This window comes from Dendrobates tinctorius, unplaced genomic scaffold (genome assembly GCF_039654945.1).
Source record: "Dendrobates tinctorius isolate UK_male_01 unplaced genomic scaffold, ASM3965494v1 ptg000091l, whole genome shotgun sequence".
In the NCBI taxonomy this organism is placed as follows: domain Eukaryota; kingdom Metazoa; phylum Chordata; class Amphibia; order Anura; family Dendrobatidae; genus Dendrobates; species Dendrobates tinctorius.
In genome coordinates this window covers 426,489-445,130 of record NW_027361759.1, presented here as the reverse complement: position 1 = coordinate 445,130, position 18,642 = coordinate 426,489, and the positions used below count along the sequence as shown (strand labels likewise).

General features: G+C 44.1%; 1 protein-coding gene across 3 annotated transcripts in view; it reads right to left on the bottom strand.

The window, feature by feature from the left end:
* Positions 1 to 18,340, bottom strand: part of FRMPD4 (FERM and PDZ domain containing 4) — an 808,734-nt gene extending 790,394 nt beyond the window's left edge. For 2 of the 3 annotated variants that reach the window (XM_073586150.1, XM_073586151.1), the window contains exon 1: positions 17,943 to 18,335. In XM_073586150.1, the coding sequence (XP_073442251.1) occupies positions 17,943 to 17,983 (41 nt within the window). In that variant the 5' untranslated portion in view covers positions 17,984 to 18,335. Of the gene's footprint in view, positions 1 to 17,942 lie in introns of all 3 variants that reach the window. The other variant, XM_073586154.1, reaches the window with a different exon arrangement.
* Between the last annotated feature and the right edge of the window lie 302 nt (positions 18,341 to 18,642).

Below are 18,642 nucleotides of genomic sequence, written 5' to 3'. Positions count from 1 at the left end.
CTAGATAACAACTACAGGAATGCCTGACACAAGCAAGAATATGATGAAGAAGAATAGGAAGAAGATGAAGAAGTTGAATATGTAGAATAATAATTGTTGAATAAGAAGAATATGAAGAATGTAAGAAAAGGAAGAAGAAGAAGAATGTAAAAAAAGGAAGTAGAAGAATTTAAAAAAGGAAGAAGAAGAAGTATGTAAAAAAAGGAATAAGAAGAAGAATGTAAAAAAAGGAAGAAGAAGAATGTAAAAAAAGGAAGTAGAAGAATGTAAAAAAAGGAAGAAGAAGAAGAAGAATGTAAAAAAAGGAATAAGAAGAAGAAGAAGAAGGTAAAAAAAGGAAAAAGAATAAGAAAGAAGAAGAAAGAAGAAAGAAGAAGAAGACATACATGTCTGGCAAAATATAAATGAGGCTAACATAGTCAATATCTTTGTAACTCCTAACATCTTTAAAAAAAAAGTTTAATTCCTGCTATTCCATTTGATTGGGCTAAACCTCTATGGCTTTAATGTCTCCTCCACCTCCCACAATACATTCTACATTATTCTTAGTTGTTTTTCTTCATGTAGAATTAACCTACAAGGAAAGAAAGGGTTTTTTTTAATTCCGATATTTTGGCCCCATTGACTTGCATTGGTTCCCGGTATCGGAATCGGCGATACCGATACTTTTTTTTAAGATCGGCCGATCCATTCCGATCCGATATTTTCAAGTATCGGCTGGTATCGCTTAACTCTAATAATGACCCAAAACAAAGCAAAGCACTGAACTATTCTGAAGAGGTCTTTGGTAAACCCTGATCTAAATCCTATTCATCATCTGTAGAAGGAGCTGAAACATGCATTTTGGAAAAGGCACCCTTCAAATGATTGTTTGAAACTGCTCATCTGTCATTAATGCAACAAGTGTGAGAAACTGTATAAATTCAGCAGATTAGAAAATAAATATTTGCAAATACTCTATGCAAAGTAGAGTTTTAAAATTCTTCTACTACAAAACCATCATAGTTGTTAGCGTTTCACTAGGCAAGGCGGGCTTCCAGGAGTGGACCCTCTGGACCATGGCACCGAGGGGCCCCGGGCGAGCAACCTGGTGGGACCGACCCCTATACAGGGACCGTTAGGAGCAGGCCCAGGGGTTCGAATGCCACGGCAGCCAGTACCAAGAGGGGTGGCTGGGAATGGACTGGAGAGAGACAGAGGACCTGGTACCACGAGCACAGGGAAGGCGAAGGTTTCGGGTGGAGACTGGAGTAGGACAGCAGGAATCAGGCACGGGTAGACAGGACCGGAGTAGGGCTGCAGGAATCAGGCACGGGTAGACAGGACTGGAGTAGGACTGCAGGAATCAGGCACAGGTAGACAGGACCGGAGTAGGGCTGCAGGAATCAGGCATGGGTAGACAGGACCGGAGTAGGACTGCAGGAAACAGGCACAGGTAGACAGGACCGGAGTAGGACTGCAGGAATCTGGCACGGGTAGACAGGACCGGATTAGGACTGCAGGAGCAAGACATGGGCAGGCAGGGCAGAGCAGGAACACACAGGACCGGAGTAGAACTGCAATAGAAGCACAGGAAGTTATGAGAACTGGCGCAGCGCACAGGGCAGGGGCACAGGGGCCTAGTGTGCGGATAGCACAAACAACGATCAGGCGCCTCCATTATGGGAGGGCGGCCTGAAATACCCGAGGACCGGCGCCCATTGGTCCGGCGGTGCTACCGAGCATAAGAAGAGACAGGAAGAGCCGGCCGTGGCCTATGGCACATGCGCAAGGCCTGTAGTGACGTCACAGGCCACGGGTCGGTCTGAGGAGGACGCCGCTGGCGACGGAGGGAGGAGAGAGGCTGTGGCGCTGGATGGTAAGTATATGGGTGCGCGACGGGGGCCGTGACCGGGGCTGTGACATTACCCTCCCCCTTAAGCCGCCCCCTGCTGCGATTGGTAAAAAATCTCCTGAAAATGCAGGGAGCGTTGATATTCTCCCGGGGTTCCCAGGACCTCTCCTCAGGACCAAAACCCTTCCAGTCAATAAGAAAAAAAGGCCCTCCCTCTGACTCTTTAAATGGCGAGAATATCTCTTACCTTGAAGGTGTTGTCGGAGCCCACTGGCCAAGGAGCAGGACAGGGTGAGGGATGGAACTGATTTAGTACCATGGGTTTCAAGAGAGATACGTGGAAGGTGTTTGGGATTCGAAGTGAAGCAGGCAACTTCAACTTGTAGGCGACTTCATTGACACATTCCAGGATCTCAAAGGGGCCGATGTACCGGGGGCCCAGCTTGTAAGAGGGTAATTTTAACCGGATATACTTGGATGAGAGCCAGACTTTATCCCCGATGTGAAACGGCGGAGGATCTAACCTCCTCTTGTCTGCGTGATTCTTCATTCGTTCACTGGCCTTCTTGAGTGCCGTGTTGGTCTTGGACCAGATCTCAGAAAATTCTTGGGACAAGGAGTTGGCTGCAGGTACCTCGGAGGCCGGAGCTACAGGGAGAGGAATACCGGGATGTCTGCCAAACACCACGAAGAACGGCGACTTGGTCGAGGATTCGCCGGTATGATTGTTGTAGGCGAACTCCGCCCAAGGAAGCAAGTCAACCCAGTCGTTCTGGTGGGCGTTGGAGAAATTGCGAAGATATCCAGTCCACGTTTGTTTAGTTCGCTCTACTTGCCCGTTGGTCTGCGGATGGTAGGCGGATGAGAAATCCAGGGATATATCCTGGAGTCAGCAAAGTGCTCTCCAAAACGTGGAAGTAAACTGGACTCCTCGGTCAGATAAAATATGTTGAGGTGGGCCATGTAGCCTAAAAATTTGATAGATGAAGATCTTAGCTAATCCGGGCGCAGAGGGGAGGCCGCTCAGAGGGATAAAATGTGCCATTTTGGAAAAGCGGTCCACCACCACTAGAATCACCGTACAACCGGATGAGCGGGGCAAATTGGTGATAAAGTCCATGGCAATGTTTTCCCAAGGTAACGTAGGAACTGGCAAAGGGAGCAGCAGGCCAGATGGAGGCCAACGTGGTATCTTATTCCTAGCGCATGAGGGACAGGAGGCAGCGAAGTCTGCCACATCTTGGCGGAGAGTTGGCTACCAATAGTGCCGAGATATGAGAGCAAGAGTCTTCTGAATTCCAGCATGGCCTGCCAATTTGGAGGAATGCCCCCAAAGCAGAACTCTTCTTTTGGCATTCTCAGGCACAAGAGTCTTGCCTGGAGGTGGAGAAAGCCACGGTGCTAGTCTTCGTGGATTCGATGATGTGAGATGGTTCCTCCCCAACCTCGGACGTTTGGAAGACTCTGGATAGGGCATCGGCTTTGGTGTTTCTGTCCCCAGGGCGAAAATGGAGCTCAAAATCAAAGCGAGCGAAAAACCAGGACCACCTGGCCTGCTGGGGATTAAGTCTCTTGTGGTCCAAGTAAGTAACAAACGTGTGGACAGCTCCCTCCAGAACGTGACACCACTCCTCCAATGCCAATTTGATGGCCAAGAGTTCACGGTCGCCAATCGAGTAGTTGCACTCGGATGGGGAGAAGGCTTTGGAGAAGAATCCACAAGGGCGTAGGCAACCAGAGGCGGTTTTCTGATATAGTACAGCCCCGGCACCTGTCGAGGATGCGTCCACCTCCAGCATGAAGGATTTGCTGTTCTCAGGACGGGACAACCCAGGGGCCGTGGAAAATGCCCGTTTTTGTGGTTGGAAGGCCTCTTCAGCCTCTGGAGTCAAGGAGTTGGAGCTCGTCGCCTACGGGTAAGGGCGGAGCTCGGCTTGGTAAGTGACGAGAAGTGCGGTATATATTGCCTGTAATAATTGGCGAATCCGAGAAAGCGTCTTATGCCGTCGGGGTGGGGCCATTTGAGAATGGCAGACAGTTTCTCGGGATCCATCTGCAGTCCGGTGTCGGAGATGATGTAGCCCAGAAATGGTAGCGAGGTTTGCTCGAACAGTCATTTCTCCTTCTTGGCGTACAAACGATTCTCCCGAAGACGCTGATGAACCAGGCGGACAGTCCTCCTATTAGACGGAAGGTCTGGGGAGAAGACAAGGATGTCATCCAAGTACACTACCACACAGGAGTACAAAAGGTCCCGGAAGATCTCATTGATGAACTCTTGAAACACAGCGGGAGCATTGCACAGACCAAAGGGCATAACCAGGTACTCATAGTGACCGTCACGGGTGTTAAAAGCGGTCTTCCATTCATCGCCTGCATGGATGCGGATAAGATTGTAGGCTCCTCTGAGATCCAACTTGGAGAAAATCCGCACCCCTCTGAGGCAATCAAACAACTCCGGGATGAGTGGAAGGGGGTGCCTGTTCTTGATAGTGATGTTCAAGCCCCTATAGTCAATGCACGGACGCAGCGAACCGTCCTTATTTTTGACAAAGAAGAAACCGGCTCCTGCGGGGGAGAAGGACTTCCGTATAAATCCTCTGGTGAAGTTCTCCTGGATGTACTGGGACATGGCTGAGGTTTCTGCGGAAGACAGTGGGTAAATCCTACCCCTTGGAGGGCTCGAACCGGGGATTAACTCGTTTGGACAGTCGAAAGACCGGTGCGGAGGAAGGATCTCCGCCTCCTTCTTGTCAAAGACATCTGCGTAGGACCAATAAGCCGAGGAAAGCCCCGAGGTGGGCGTGCGGTAGCAGCAGGACGAATAGGGTTCAGACACCGGCCTTGACACGAGTGTCCCCAGCGCAATACCTCCCCGGACGACCATTCGAGGACCGGCTGATGGGTCTGTAGCCACGGAAGACCAAGCAGAATTGCGTGAGACAAATCAGGCAGCATGTAGAAAGCCACTCTTTCCCGGTGGAGAGCGCCGACTTGCAAATCAACCTCCTCAGTGACCATGGTGATGGGTTTCTGTAGTGGTTTGCCGTCAACTGAAGCAATTAATCGAGGATTCTTTAGGGTAACCACGGGAATTCGGTACTTGTCCACCTCTTCACGCCTGATGAAGTTACCTGCCGAGCCCGAATCCACGTAGGCCACCTCGGACCCACGTCTCTCCCCTGAAAGCAAAAGAACAGACATCGTGAGGGGTTGAGAGGAATCATTAACACCTAGGGAGACCTCTCTTACCTGGCCTAGGTGGAAGAGTTTCCCGGTCTCTCAGGACAAGAACGGATGAAATGCAATGCTCCTCCACAATAGAAACATATACCTTGTGCCCGTCTCTCTTTCTGACATGACTCAGCCAGACAACCTGACACGGTCAACATGCATGGGCTCGGGAGGAGGAGTGTGGTGGACCCAGCTGGTCGTGGACTAAAGGACCGATTCGCAGATGGGATTGGTCTGGTGGGTCTCCTGTCCCTAGCTGACTCCTGCACGCTCCTGAAACTGGAGGTCTATGCGAGTGGCAAGGGAAATGAGGTCCTCGAGAGTGGTGGGAGTATCCTGACCCACCAACTCATCCTTTGTCCTGCCCCATAACCCACGCCAAAATGCTCCTACCAGTGCCGCATTATTCCAACTCAATTCCGAAGACAATGTGCGGAACCGAATGGCATACTGTCAATCACTGAGGGCGCCCTGGTGGAGGTTGAAAACAGACTCAGTAAGAGAGGCTACCTGTCCTGGCTCATCAAACACCCTACGAAAAGTATCCAAAAAGACCGGAATGTTTGAATCCACGGGATCATCCCTCTCCCAGAGAGTGTTTAGCCAAGACAGGGCCTCCCCCTCCAGATGGGACATGATAAAGGCCACTTTGGCTCTATCGGAGGGATACTGGTGAGGTAGAAGCTCGAAGTGAAGGCTACATTGGTTTAACAACCCTCTGCAATGTTTGGGGCCGCCATTGTACCGGGGTTGTTTGGCAAGGCGAGGAGAGGGAAAAGAAGCGGGACTGGGGGGAGCGGCAGATGCCGTGGCGGCGGACTGGAGAGCCACCAAGCGATTATCTACAGAGGCCATATAAGTCAAGATATGGGACTGGGCGTCACGCTGCTGGCCCAGCTCCTGTTGGAGACTGGCCAGTTGAGCAGCATTTCCCGGATCGGCGGCCTGAAGAGCTGACAAGCGCGACTCCATGGATTTCATTACGGACATGAAGTGCCCCTGGTTCTCCCGCAAAAAGAGCAACTCCTTTTGAGCGGAAGCAGAAGCACCAGCAGAATCCATGGCCTGATCGTACTGTTAGAGTTTCGCTAGGCAAGACAGGCTTCCAGGAGTGGACCCTCTGGACCGTGGCACCGAGGGGCCCCGGGCGAGCAACCTGGTGGGACCGACCCCTATAGAGGGACCCTTGGGAGCAGGCCCAGGGGTTTGAATGCCACGGCAGCCAGTACCAAGAGGGGTGGCTCGGAATGGACCGGAGCGAGACAGATGACCTGGTACCACGAGCACAGGGAAGGCGAAGGCCTCGGGTGGAGACTGGAGAAGGACAGCAGGAATCAGGCATGGGTAGACAGGACTGGAGTAGGACTGCAGGAAACAGGCACTGGTAGACAGGACCGGAGTAGGACTGCAGGATTCAGGCATGGGTAGACAGGACCGGAGTAGGACTGCAGGAAACAGGCACGGGTAGACAGGACTGGAGTAGGACTGCAGGAATCAGGCACGGGTAGACAGGACCGGAGTAGGACTGCAGGAGCAAGACACGGGCAGGCAGAGCAGAGCAGGAACACACAGGACCGGAGTAGGACTGCAATAGAAGCACAGGAAGGTATAAGAACCGGTGCAGTGCACAGGGCAGGGGCATGAGGGCCTAGCGTGCGGATAGCACAAACAACAATCAGGCACCTCCAATATGGGAGGGCGGCCTGAAATACCTGAGGACCGGCCCCCATTGGTCCAGCGGTGCTACCGGGTCAGGGCACCGCCGGAGCATAAGAAGAGACAGGGAGAGCTGGCAGCGGCCTATGGCGCATGCGCAAGGCCTGTAGTGACGTCACAGGCCACAGGCCGGTCTGAGGAGGACGCCGCCGCTGACGGAGGGAGGAGAGAGGCTGCTGCGCTTGATGGTAAGTATGAGGGTGCGCGACGGGGGCCGTGACCGGGCCGTGACAATAGTATTACTAACAAAGGCAAAAACAGTTAAACAGCATGGTGCTAGAAGTTCCCAACATCAAGGTAATCCACATAGTTTTCCCCACTTATGTGCCACTCACAGCATTGCACAGTTCAAGTGAAAAGGAGAACCAGAGCATTTTCCTGACTCTTCAAAGCCACTACACAACTTTACCATTGCCAAAAATGTGCAACATACCTATTGCCTGTTTACAGCAACCAAGACGGTCACAGGTCCATTGGGGTCAAATATAGTTCTAGTCTAAGTATAGAAAAATTACTCTCACACATCTGACTAGGAATAAAACCTGATCATTTAACAGGGATTCATACAAATTGGAAGTTCAGTGTTGCAACATCAATCCTTTCACATAGTCTGGTCTTGGACTCTGACGAATAGTAACTTTCCTAGACACTCTTGGTGGTCACAAAAGGAGTGAAACTTTGTCTTATTCCAGGACCTCTTTGTCCCATCTAGGGGACTTTTCTCAGCCACTGTCCTCACATCTGGTGTACTTTGCAGGACTGAATGGGGTCTGATAGCACTTCATCACTTGTAGCAGATCCTTCTGCACATGAGATCTAAGCCACATTGTCCTTTTTCCCTGGCACCAATTTCTTATAACCCCTTCATCCCAGCTCCTCCTCATGACTGATTCACTGTACCATGTTGTTGACCCTTTATCAGCATCAGATTCTTCCTTGGGCTGTTGATGGTTTTCTCCTCCTGACTAGAAGCCAGGAAATTCCATTTTCTAACCAAGGATTTTGCAGTGTTTGCCATGACTGCCATAGCCCACTGAACATCCATCAGAATAGGGAGAATTAACAAACACAGGAGTGGAAGGGGAAACATTAACAGTCATACAACAGTAAAGTTAAGAAGAGTTAGCCCTTATAAGCTAAAAATAAGATTTATAAGGAGTACTGAGAATTGTTATCTGCTTTCTAGAAAACAGCAGCTCCTGATGGAGCCAACTGACTCTAACATGGTTTTTCAGTATCATTTTACTGGAAGAAATAGTACAATCTACCATATTTTGTCCTGCAATTTGGGCAGAGACTCTAACGTACATATGAACAAAACTTAATTTAAAGGTAAATTTGTTGTAGAACTCATGCAGTCCTTCACACAGCCATAGAAAAAGCAATACATCTATGGCTATCTGCAGCCACCGCTAGATGGAGATTCTAAACTTACACATTAGTTATAAAATAATCCTGAAAAATTAACTTTAGAATGTAACTGTGTGGCCCTGTGGGAGGATTCAGGTGAATTGGTGTTTTGCAACAATTTTATCAGTAGCGAATATTAGAAGAGGTTAATTAATCATCTCATTTTTTTATAATAATTTCTTTAATTTACAAACAAAATGGATAACTGTGCCTAGTGTTTAATGGAGAGTAGACGTAACTATAACATCCATTGAAAACTCTGACCGATTGTTAATTTTATTTTAAAGTTTTAAATGGAAGTTAATTTCTGCACAATCGCTCAATATTTCTTACTGTGCTCATTTAGAAAAAAAAACACAATAATAATTTTATTTCTATAGCGCCAAAATATTCCGCAGCACTTTACATTTTAGAGGGGTCTGGTACAGACAATAAAAGACATTGCAGCATAACAATAATCATATAAATCAACAGATACCAGGAGGAAAGAGGGCCCTGCTCGCAAGCTTACAATCTATGAGGAAATAGGGGAGACACGAAAGGTGGATGGTAACAATTGCTTTCATCGTTTGGACCAGCCATAATGTAAGAAATCGAGTGTTCATGTTATGCTGCATGAATCGGTTATCAGCCAGAATATGTAAAAGTACCGACACAGAGGGCCATTAAATGCATAAAGCGTGTGAGGACATGATCCAGGAACCTGGTTATGGTGAAAATTTTGAATGGGCAACACAGTGATAGTTAGATGTGTTGAGGCGGTAGGCCAGTCTGAAGAAATGTGTTTTTAGGGCACGCGTAAAACTGTGGGTATTGGAGATTAATCAAATTATCGTGGTAGTGCATTCCAAAAACTTAGCACAGCAAGTGAAAAGTCTTGGAGACTGGAGTGGGAGGTTCTGATTATTGAGGATGTTAACCTCAGGTCATTAGCAGAATGGAGAGCAAGGGTAGTGTGGTAGACAGAGACGACAGAGGAGTTGTAGGGTGGTGCTGAACTGTGGAGTGCTTTGTGGGTGAGAGTAATAAGTTTATATTGAATTCTGGGGTGGATGGGCAACCGGTGCAATGACTGGCACAAGGTAATAAAACGAATGTCCATGAATAAAAGAAAAGGTAGCATTCACTGCCCCATTAAAAAGTTCATTTTATTAGTTGAAGTTACAATATGTAAGCAGGATGGGGTCATGGGGTACGAGCAGGACAATCGTGCCTCGTACTCGTTCTCATTCATGGGCATTGCCTGAATTGTATTTTCTTGTGGTGAGCAACCGTGATCCCAGGGGCAAGGTATCTTTAGCGTTCCAAAAATGTACATACAAGCTTGCTGCAGGTGTAACAATGGTGCCAGCCTTTTTTCTTCAATCCTTGACTCTAACAAAAACATGAATGTACTGAGGGCCAAAAGACACACTTAGTATAAAGATCATGTTTGGAAGAGAAAGTCCATGATAATATTTTCTTTTTACTATGTGTTCTATAAAAGGTAAGAAAATGGCTTTTGGAAAATTTTCTATTGTATTTCATAGTTTTTTTTTCGCATTATATTTTTATCTATCTATCTATCTATCTATCTATCTATCTATCTATCTATCTATCTATCTATCTAGTAGCACGCAGGAGAGATACCTGACAGAAGTACTTGTTGTATCTTGTTGGCTGGTGTTCTGCATAGATCCAAGGGACCAGCTGGTATATACAAATAGTTAAAGATCCTAGCTTTATTACATTTCATTTTTTCATATGAGAATCATAAAATATAGATTTATAAATATGCTATTTAATATATTTACACTAGCACTCAGTAATATAGTTTTATTTACGTCCAAGGTCCCCAAAACTCTCTTCATTAAATTTCTACTTAATTATTGTTTGACAACTAGATAAACACTGATGATGGACTCCACACCTTTCTATCCTTGCTATTCAGTATCTTTGAAAAAACCAACATGTAGACATGAATTTGAGATCAAACCAAGCAGAGGTCCACTGATGTGGAGTGTATCTTAACTAACCTAAGCAAAATATTATGTGAATATAAATATAATAACGGATCAATTCTTTACTTACTGGGGACTGACCATTACAGTTTATATTGTACTCAGATATAATAATAAAGAACAAGAATTGCTTATCTGGCTGTGCAGCTATGTATTGCTTAGATGCAGAGTTCCACTGGTTGTCATTCGAAACACTCAACAAGCTTAAAATCATACCCATCCCTAACAGCTTAGATACGCTTCCAAAATACAATCGAAAAGTTAGTGTACATTACTGTACTGTATAGAGTCCCATATAAAGATTGCCCTGCCAGAAATGTAAACCATTACATTAGGGTATGTGCAGACGTTGCAGATTTGCCTGCGGAATTTTCTGCACAGAATCTGCATCTCTTGGCAGAAAACGCAGGTAAAAATCCACGTGAATTTGATGCGTTTTTGATGCGGATTTTCATGCAGATTTGTATGCGCTTTTGTAAGCTAAATAAAGATATGTTATTTAACAAAAATAAAGAATTGGGATGTCATTTCTTTGTCCAACCTCTTCTTTTACATACTCCATTGAAGAATAATGTTTACACACAGATAGATAGATATATCTATAGATAGATAACTACCTACTGATATACAGTATCTATCTAGAGATATATCTATCTATCTATAGATAGATATATCTATACATAGAAATAATCTGCGTTAGGCCAGGGTCACACTTGCGAGAAACTCGCACTAGTCTCACACCTCAATACCCGGCACTGCTGCTGGCACTCAGACCGGAGCATTCAACTGCATAGAAATACATGCAGCCGCGCACTCCGGTCCCGAGTGCTGGCGGCAGTGGCTGGTAATGAGGTGCGAGACTCGTTTAATGTAAAAAAAGGAAAAAATTTGAGTGTGCTCCCGTTTAATTTTCCAGTCCAAAGAGGGAAAGCCAGTGACTGGGGGCCGATGTTTATAGTCTGGTAAGGGGGAAATACCCATGGATCTTCCCGAGCTATTAATATCATCCCACAGCTGTCTGCATAGCCTTTACTGGCTATTAAAATAGAGGGGCACCCCAAAAAAATGACATGGGGTCCCCTATAATTAATAACCAGAAAAGGCTATGCAGACAGCTGCAGGCTGATATTAATAGTCTAGGAAGGAGCCATGGATATTGGCCCCTGTGGCTACAAACACCAACCCACAGCCGCCCCAGAAATGGCGCATCTCTAAGATGTGCCAATTCGGGCATTTAGCCTCTCTCTTCCCACTACCGTGTAGTGGTGGCATATGGGGTAATAGGAGATTAATGTGACCTTTGTATTGTAAGGTGACATCCAGCCCAGTTAATAATGGAGAGGCGTCAATAAGACGCCTATCCATTACTAATCCTATAGTAGTGAAAAAGTTAAATAAAGATTCATACAGCCAGAATAAGTATTTTAGTATTCTTAATTGCACCATACTTACAACCATGCCTAATTCCCCATAGCCATCAATCACCTGCAAAAAATAAAAAATAATAAACCAATAGTATACTCCCTGTTACAACATAGTGCAATTAATAACGAGTGTCCCACGACGATCTCCCCTATAGAACAGTGACATCAGGTGATGTCACTGCTCTACAGGGCCTCCAGTGACACACTGACAGGAGATAATCCTCCTGCAGTGCATCACTGAAGAGGTTACCTAAGTTCAGGCTCTCTCTTTATGGCAATGTTACATGGGAATTTTCTCACACAATGCAGCTTGTGAGAGAATGAACTCAGGTGACCTCTCTCCCGGCAGCGGCGGAGGGATACATCGCAGAGGATTACCTCCACCTGTCAGTTCATCATAGGAGCCCCTGTAGAGCACTGACATCGCCTGATGTCAGTGTTCTACATGGGAGATCGTCATGGGACTCTCGTTATTAACTGGACTACAGCAGAAAGGTAAGTATAAGTTGGCTTATTATTTTATTTTTATTACAGGAGATCGAGGGCTTCAGGGACTTGGTGATTGGAGAGTATGAACTCTATGTTATATGTTGTATGTACTGTCTGTAATATATGTGTATATGTATGTACTGTATGTTTTTTTTTCTTTTACTACTGAACACATGCATTGTCTGATGGGACTACTTTCCCATCATCGGCAATGCTATCACTGTGAACATTCATAGCCAGATGGGAGCAGTAGCCACATCAGACAATGGCTGCACACAGACATGCACACACACAGGGACACATACGCACACACACAGAGACACACACAGACATGCACACACACATACACGCAGACTCTCGCACACAGTCTCTGCCCACACACTTCCCTCCTCCCGATCTGCAGCGTTTCTAGCACCCACATCCGCAGCAAATCCGCAGATCTTATTCATATCTGCAGTTTTGCTGCAGATGTGCCTGACTCAATGGAAGTCAATGGGTGCAAAAACACTGCAGATCTGCAAAAAGAATTGACATGCTGGGGAAAAAAATGCTGCGCTTCCGCGCGCTGATTTTTCCACAGCATGTGCACAACAATTCTTATTTTCACATAGAATAACATTGGCTGTGCACTACACTGCAGATTTGAGGCAATTCCGCATGTCCAAAAATACTGCGGAAATGCATCTAAATCCACAACGTGTGCACACAGCCTTACAGTTAACAAGCAGAGAAAACCAGGAAGTTCCAGCCGAGTTGTGAATGCAACTCTAAAGTATAATACACACTGTAATGTTGCATCTACACAAGACACATAATGCAACATATTTATAAAATAATTCAACTTTTTAAGTTTTTGCTTTAAACCTTAATCATGTGGTTTCTGATCATTAAATTATAGAATTACTTATAAAATAGATATATTGGGGCTTAAAAAGGCAGTGATATAAGGGTCTTACTGTAAATCACATTGTTTAGTTATATACCTGTTAAAGTTTCATTAGTACACAGTTCTTAGGTGTCCTTGACCCATAACTATTCATGAAAATCATCTTTTGACAAAGAAAAGTTGGCTTTTATAGATAATACAAAGCTATTTTATTCTATATGTTTAGGTTCAAATATTTGTAATGTAGATAACCTTGGAAGAGGAAATTCAGGTTTGTCTCAGAGCTTAGCATCACTTAAAAAAGTTTCAATTAATATAAAAAACATTTAGTTTAAATTCCTTTTTTCACAGACTTGATGAACATTGATGTTGTTCCAGTGTCTAAGTCCTCATCAAATCTGCCAATATTCCTCATCTAGTGCATGTGAATGGGATATTTGTAGCCCCCTTTACATGCCCTATAGAAAACCCAAATGTTTCTGAAATTGCTTCAATGGATTAGCCATACAGGTGCATCTCACAAAACTAGAATATCAGCAAAACGTGAATTTATTGCAGTTCTTCAATACAAAAAGTGAAACTCATATTATATAGAGTCATTACAAACAGAGTGATGTATTTCATGTGTTTATTTCTGTTTATGTTGATGACTATGGCTTACAGACAATGAAAACTCAAAAGTCAATATCTCAGTAAATTAGAATACTTTATAACACCAGCTTGAAAAAATGATTTTAAAATCCGAAATGTTGGCCTACTGAAATGTATATTGAATAAATGCACTCAATACTTGGTCGGGGCTCCTTTGGCATCAATTACTGCATCAATGCGGCATGGCATAGAGGCGATCAACCTTCGGCACTGCTGAGGTGATATAGAAGCCCAGGTTGCTTTGATAGCAGCATTAAGCTTGTCTGCATTGTGGGGTCTGGTGTCTCTCATCTTCCTCTTTACAATACCCTATAGTTTCTCTATGGGGCTAAGGTCAGGCGACTTTGCTGGCCAATCAAGCACAGTGATACTGTTGTTTTTAAACTAGGCATTTGTACTTTTGGCAGTGTGGACAGGTGCTAAGTCCTGCTGGAGAATGAAATTTCCATCTCCAAAAAGCTTGTTGGCAGAGGGAAGCATGATGTGCTCTTAAATTTCCTGGTAGACGGCTGCGCTGACTTTGCTCTTGATAAAACACAGAGGACCTACACCAGCAGATGACATAGCTCACCAAACCATCACTGATTGTGGAAACTTCACGCTAGACCTCAAGCAGCTTAGATTGTGTGCCTCTCCTCTCTTCCTCCAGACTCTGGGACCCTGATTTCCAAGGTCTAGTGTGAAGTTTCCACAATCAGAGATGGTTTGGGGAGCCATGTCATCTGCTGGTGTAGGTCCACTGTGTTTTATCAAGACCAAAGTCAGCACAGCCGTGTACCAGGAAATGTTAGAGAGCTTCATGCTTTTTTCTGCCCACAAGCTTTTTGGAGATGGAAATTTCATTCTCCAGCAGGACTTGGCACCTGTCCACACTGTACCAGTGCCTGGTATAAAAACAACAGTATCACTGTGCGTGATTGGCCAGCAAACTCATCTGACCTTAACCCCATAAAGAATCTATGGGGTATTATCAAGAGGAAGATGAGACACCAGACCCAACAATGGAGACGGGCTGAAGGCTGCTCTCAAAGCAACCTGGGCTTCCATAACACCTCAGCAGTGCCACAGACTGATCGCTTCCATGCCACGCCGCAATGATGCAGTAACTGATGCAAAAGGAGCCCTGACCAAGTATTGAGTGCATTTACTGAACATAATTTACTGAGATAATGACTTTGGGGTTTTCATTGGCTGTAAACCATAATCATCAATGTTAACAGAAATAAACACTTGAAATAGATCACTCTGTAATGACTCTATATAATATATGTTTCACTTCTTGTTTTGAAGAACTGAAATAAATTAACTTTTTGTTGATATTCTAATTTTGTGAGATGCACGTGTATCTACTGACTTCAACAGCATATCCACAGCAGTAAGTTCTGCCTCTTAAAAATGTGTCAGACTTGAAGGTAATTGTTGGGCATGTGATTTTAGCTAGAGGGCTCACTGACATGAGCGTATAACACAGCTGAGTGCTATCTGTTGTTTTATTGGATAGCACTCAGACCAATTTTATAAGATGGGGCAGGTGTAGCTCTGCAATTGTTTTCTACAGCTGGCCTGTGGAAAAAATTACAGCATGCTAAGAGTGACTTCAGAATTCACAGAACATGCACCCATACAAGTCTAGGGTGCATGTGAAACATTGGACTTCACTTGGATAACATCCAATTTCAGTCCAATCACCATTACCACAGAATTTAGAAATTAAGTTCACAAATTTCTCCAAGAGAATTGGATCACACTAAGATGACACTCGACAGATGACACTCGACTCAAACTCTAACAGAGTTTGAGAACAGTGCAGCTGTTTGAGAACAGCTGCAGACCGCGTCCGAGGGTCCGTCACAGAATGACGGCACATCACTAACGCATGCCGATTATGGCATGCGTTAGCGATGCACTTGTCTATAGCAGTGTATGGGTGCGTTAGCGCATCCATTACATAGCGTTAATGCCGCTATGTAACGGATACGTTAAACGCACCCCCTAAACGCTATGTGAACCCAGCCTTACTGTTACCAGGACTGCTATGGAAAGTCTGGAATTAAAATATCTTAGCTTTACAAATATTAAATATGTTTTTCATATATTGGCTTTTCCAGCAGTTAATCATAGATTGGACAAAATACTAAGCTTTAACACACTTGCTACGGTAAATACGCTACAAAATTTGGTGTATGTAATTTCCACAAATAAATGTCAATTTTTATTCTAGCAAAACATGAGGACAATTACAATGTTAGCATTGTAAAAATGAGTTTCACAAAGAAAAATCCTGCTGAAATGATTGTTCCAGCATTGTGTCTGAAATAAATAATTTCCTTGGCCTAACTTCTAAAAGTTACGGAGATGCATTCTATGGAGACTTGTTTGGCAAAGGTTTGTCATGGACAACATTTGTCAATGTGCAGAGTGTTTGTTGATGATCAGATATGGAGGAATGAAGGCAAGCACTATCTGCACCACTGGAATTGGACGTCCTTCTTCATAAATGTTGTGATCAGAGCTAAATCCTTTAGGAAGATTATCCACGTAGAAATCAGGAAATCCTGCAACTAAAGCACTTTTATTCCCCAAATGTCAGAACAACATCAACATAAAGGCAGTTTTCTTGACAGCAAATCTTAAGTTTTCTTCTAGAGTTGTACATAGCCTCAGATGATGACTTTAATTAGTGTCCTTTTAATAACTGCAACACTGTCAAAATCATATGTCGCTAGACACTGAAGAGTGACTACACAGACCTACAATCTTTGCATACAAGTAATTAAATGCATTTCCCACGGAGAGTGATTATGTTCTTATTTTATCCTTTAAGGTTCTTTATAAGACTGGCATGCTGTTGAGAAAATGTGTGCTAGGGGATTGAAAAAGAATATAATCTTGGATTTTAATATAACATATTTTCTAGTTTAATAACTATTGCAGGTTGGCAAAAGTGTAGTAGAAGAAACCATATAATAGAATTACAACTAATAGATCTCAAATGCTGAGTACATAAAATAATCAAAAGTTCATATCAAGTGACTTACCAATCTACGTCATTTTTATCGTTGTTTTATTGCCATATCCAAACAAAATATTTTTCCTAAATATTTCCAAAATTTCCACTAAACAACTACATTGTGCCAATATTATAGGTATTAGATACTTAGTATTAAATTATACTAAATAAACGAATGCCATAGATCCTATGGATACAATGGTACCCTAAAAGGCTCTTCATCAATAGCACTTAGAGTGATGGTGTGTTGATTTAGTATTACTTGGGACCCATTATGAATAATGGACAGTTTAGGAAAAGTGTGGGCAATATGAAAACTACTCTCATTTATTTTCCAGTGCCAAAAGCCTCAATGATTCTAGCAAGATTTCCTAATATTAATGAAAGTCATGAGCAAAGTTATGTTAGATCACTGGTTAAAAGTACTGTGGTCATAAAGAAGGAAGTTTCTAACTGTACGCTAGCACACATAATAACACTATGAAAAATAAGTAGGCCGGTACGGTTTATTCTTCTTGAATTACGCTGTAGCAACTGTTGCAAAAGAAGACTTTTAGAAAAGGTGTCTCTGAGGAGGAAGAGCAGCTAACAAGACGAATTCTCTGCTAGATTAATCCTAAGAAATTGATATGAAGACTGTGCTTTTCCAATGAGCTAACCTTAACTACATAGACGTTTGCCATATTGATCAAGGCCTGAACAAGTATCGAGTAAAGTAATTTCTCTACATTGCATCAGCTGGAATCTGTCAATATAGCTTCATATTATACGTCTATTTCTTATCTGATTATCTATACATTATTTATCAATCATATCAATCTATCTATCATCTATCACAGTATTTCAGAATATTCTATAGCTTATATGTAATTACGCAACCTATTTTATATTCATAGCAGTTAGCAACCAGTGGTGTTGCACAGTCTGATCTCTGGACATGTCCATTGTTAAAAGCATTGTAAAGAAATCCCCCCACAGCCCCACCACCCAGAGAGAAGATGCTAGACAAAATGTGGCTGGCTCCATATAACATCATATAGTGATTGTTTTCACAGTAAAGAGGGTCACAGAAATGCAACAATCAAATGCACAAGAAATAGGTCGCGTAAATGAGATGACAACTTTGATCTGCCGGAAATCTAAGATCTGTATGGTTCCAATGGTAGTCCGGTGACTGCAGAATGCATGCCTTAGCTTGCACCCCCTCCCCCTCTCGCTCTTTAAGGAGGTACAGTAGCACTGGTCACACATGCTCCCCATCCATACAATGTGACAGAGGTAAACTTACCTGGATAGCTTAGCAATCTTTGCAAAGCCAAACACATCCATGCATGCAGCTGTGCTCTTTTCTCCCCTTCCTTCAGGCAAGCAACATCCTGCTGTTATCACAGGTTTGACAAATATTGGATGTCTTCTACATCAGAATGCAGCACAGTATCATCCTAGGTCTGCAGTTTGGGAATGAATCACTCAGAAAGAGCATGGATTCTATTTTTGCATCCAGCCAATGTGACTTTTCAGAAATGTCAGTATGACAGTATCTTGTCTTCAGGCTCCTGGCTGCATGGCTAATGGACAGTGTGCTATTCTACATGGCTCAGCCTGGGTCCATGTAGCTCTTTTAAGCATCTTTGCTGTGCTTTCTTCACTGAAGACTGCTGATCCCAGGCAGTGAAAGAGAAACAAAAGGGGAGGAGGTAGGAGCAGCCAGTGTACATGCAGTGAAGCAGCACAGAGAGGAAGGAGAGCTTCAGAGATGCAGTAAATCACCCCTGCCTCTGCATAATGCTCACACTACTACCTCTTGCTCTACAAGCCCCCTGACATCACTCGGCATCCTTACCCTTCGTTGGTACCCAACCTTCCCCTACTTGTATAAGGCCAGTGTGTGGCTCACCCAATGCACTGAAAATCGAACAGTCTTCCTTAAAAGACAGCAATGCCAGATACATGGACTTGTCTAGAAATAAAAAGGTCAAAAGTAAAAG